Source organism: Olea europaea, unplaced genomic scaffold (genome assembly GCF_002742605.1).
Source record: "Olea europaea var. sylvestris unplaced genomic scaffold, O_europaea_v1 scaffold244, whole genome shotgun sequence".
NCBI classification, from domain to species: domain Eukaryota; kingdom Viridiplantae; phylum Streptophyta; class Magnoliopsida; order Lamiales; family Oleaceae; genus Olea; species Olea europaea.
Window position 1 is genome coordinate 12,962 of NW_019242592.1, and position 3,783 is coordinate 16,744.

At 28.7% G+C, this 3,783-nt stretch overlaps 1 protein-coding gene across 1 annotated transcript; it reads left to right on the forward strand.

Moving 5' to 3' along the window:
• Positions 1–487: 487 nt before the first annotated feature.
• Positions 488–847, forward strand: LOC111382161 (ADP-ribosylation factor-like protein 5; the record flags this gene model as incomplete). Its single annotated transcript, XM_023006048.1, has 1 exon — positions 488–847. A coding segment is annotated over one exon (360 nt), but the record flags the coding sequence as incomplete, so codon positions are not given.
• Positions 848–3,783: the final 2,936 nt, after the last annotated feature.

Genomic DNA, 3,783 nt, shown 5'->3' on the forward strand with positions numbered 1-3,783 from the left:
CTACAATGATTTACACCTTCCTGATTATATTTGGGTGGGCCATGGACCGCAAATTGTTTTGCTGCTGAAGGCATTAGACATAACTGGCACATTCTTTGAATTGCTAATGATATTTTAATTTTTATCAGTGGATTTTTTTTATTTTTTATTTTTTTAAAAAAAAACTTGATATAACTATACCTGTCAACCATGTTTCACACGTAGAATGGAGTTGAACATAAACAATAGCTAACATGTTTTATAGTCATCGAAGTGAGATGGAATCGGCTAACAATAAGAATACACCTTTCTTACACTCTTTCTGTGAGCTGCATTAGCAAAAATGTGGATTAATATTTTAGAGGGATTTCAAATTATTATTATATGTCTGAATTCCCTTGCTTCTGTAAATCCCTTAAAACTCATTTTGAGGTAGTTCATGCCTAGCTTGCTTTGTTAAATCTCCTTGTGTCAATTGAGCTAATCTGAGTGACCTCCTAATAATCAGGTTTGGGATCTTGGTGGGCAAGAAAGACTCCGAACGTCATGGACAACGTACTATCGTGGGACACATGCAGTTATTGTAATGATAGACAGCACCGATAGAGCTAGGATCTCCCTTATGAAGGACGAACTATTTAAGCTGCTTCCACACGAGGATTTACAAAGTGCAGTTGTACTCGTCTTCGCAAACAAACAGGATCTTAAGGATGCGATGAAACCTGCTGAAATAACTGATGCACTATCCCTTCACAGTATCAAAAACCATGATTGGCATATTCAAGCTTGCAGTGCTCTTACTGGCGAAGGTCTGTACGATGGTTTGGGGTGGATCGCGCAGCACGTCACTGGGAAAGCACCAAGCTAAAATGATAAGGTACAACGAAAATGTTATCTTCTTGTTTTCAAACTCGGAGAATATAGATATGTATCATTAATCTTCCATATCATGTGATTCGGAGTTCTCTTGTTGATTTTTCCTTAAAGGGCAAAATTTCCCATTACTGTATTTACTTATGATACATTTGGTGCCATGAGCATATTGGCTGATACAAAGTTGCCATCTGACTCTTGATTGAACTATATATTTTTAAAGCCATGACATGAAGCGTTTTCCTCTTTGATAATGGAGTTACCTCTAGGGTAATATTCAAACTCTTTCATGAAATTATTCGTATAGCAAGAGATTGAGATGTGAAATTCATGAGCGCCTTGTAAAGGCCAAAAAAGGTATGCACTGTTTGGCTACTTCTAAGGTTATAATCTTTTATAGCTAAAAATATGTTTTTATGGATTATTTTTATTTATTTTTATTTATCAGTTCAGTGCAAAAAGAAAATTTTGTCTCCTCGGCTTCGCCCCTGCCTGAACTCTTTAACTTCTCTTCATAATATGTCTTCAACGTGCAACAATCTCTTAATAGATCCTTTTTTTATAACAATAACACTTCACATCTTGCCTTAAATGAGATTGAGAAAGATCATTCCCGACAAAATTCTTTCCTTGTGGCTCAGCTTTGCGACGTCTCCTCTTAGATTTTGTCAAGATAGCTTGATGACCATTGATAGCACCAATTGGCTTCTTTATGTTCTATATGACTATATCTGACAAAGTAGTGGAATCCTCATTTACTGTTAAATTCGAATTTTCAATTAACAACATGATGATCAATGTATACTTGGGGAAGGAATGGTTACCATGTCTCATCTATAATCTATTATAATTATAATTATGATATAAATATCACATCAAGTGACGACTCTTAACTCTTCTATAATTCAATTATTTCAATAATGCTTTACTTTTCGTTTTTCGATACATAATTTATTTAACATTTAGTTATCATCAATGTACAGGGGCGGACCTAGGGGGTCCTATAGGGTCACATGACCCTCGAATTTTTAATTTTTTAATTTTTTGTCTTAGTTTTCAGGTTCATTATAGAATATCAAATAAAATTGAAATATTACATTCTTAATATCATTTTGAAGTATTCGCGACTTAGTATTCCACGTCGTTAATGATGTGCGAAATGACCAATCGTAGCAAATGTTACAATGCGTCAAAGTAAGCCATTCCAAACTAATATTTTGAGAATTTCGATTTAAAAAAATTTCGGCAATTATACACTAGTCGTATCCATAAATCTTCTATATCCTCTAAAAGCTCATTTCGAGAATTATATCATAAATACAACGAATGATCCAAATGAATGTCGAAAATGGTTAAACGTACGTCAAATGTATATGTCAAAAGAGACGTATAACTCGTTTTTTTATTAAAAAAATCAATTATTTGATTAATATTTATTATTTTTTCAAGACAAATTTCTTAATATAATTTACATCATTTTATTAGGAAATGTTATGTGGTATGATATCAATTTTTTTTTGACTTAAAATTCTTAATAAAAATTTTATTACTTCATAGGGGTTATAAATTGTTGTACTACTTTTTTATCTTGATTATTTTTATATCTGAAAAAAATTTACATATAAAAAATTATCGATTTTTTTTTATATATAAAAATTTTTTAGATGTAAAAATAATCAATATGAAAAAGTAGTATAACAATTTATAACACATATAAAGTAATAAAAAAATATTGTTACTTGTGACCCTCTAATGTAAAATATCTGCGTCTGTCACGTGTACATTTAATAGATTCATTTCATTTGTGGACTTTCATTAATGTATAGATTTTCTATTATTAGTTCTTAACTAATTAATATCCACATTCATTTAATTAATATTCTTCTTCATTTATACATTATAGTATTATTAATTTTAATTGTTAATTAGAATTTCACCATTCATGTATGCATTTCATCATTTACGCTCATATATGCTAATTGACATCCAATTTTACTTAATTGGAATTAAATAACACATCAAGTCATTTTTTGGACGATTGGCCCTACAGTAATTTAATTATTTCAACAATATCATACCTTTCATTTTTTCGACTTGTATTTAATTATTTAACAATTTAGTTACCATCAACGTACATATAATTTGATGAATTCATTTCACCTACGCGCTTTCATTAATGAATGAATTTTCCGTGATTAATTCTCAATTAATTAAGATTCATATTCATTTAATTAATATTTAACTTCATTTTTTGAACAATTCTAACTTTATTATAATTCAATTATTTCAATTATTCCTTACCTTTTCTTTTTCAGTGTGTATTTAATTTATTTAACCATTTAGTTACCATCAATGTGCATGTATATTTGATAGATTCATTTGACATTTGTTTTTTAATTAATATATGAATTTTCTACTATTAATTCACAATTAACTAACATTCACATTTATTTAATTAATATTCATCTTCATTTATGCATTTCAATATTTTTAATTCTAATTAAAAGTTAAATAGAATTTGACATTCAAAAATGCTTTTCATTATTTACGCCACACATGCTAATTGACATCAAATTTTACTTAATTGGAATCAAATATCACATAAAGTGGAATCATTTTTTGAACGATTTTAGCCCTAATATAGTTTAACTATTTCAATGATACCTTATTTTTCATTTTTCAATATGTATTTAATTTATTTAACAATTTAGTTACCATTAATGTACGTGTATATTTGATAAATTCATTTAACCTATATGCTTTTATTAATGTCAGCTTTTTGAGCCAAAATACATTCTTTTACAGTATTTTGATATCATTTCAACCATATATTTTTCAACAAAATTATATTATACGTAAATTCAAAATTTTTTCCTATCTTTTGACCACACATTTTCAATTAATACACTATTCAAAAATTCACTTTTCCTC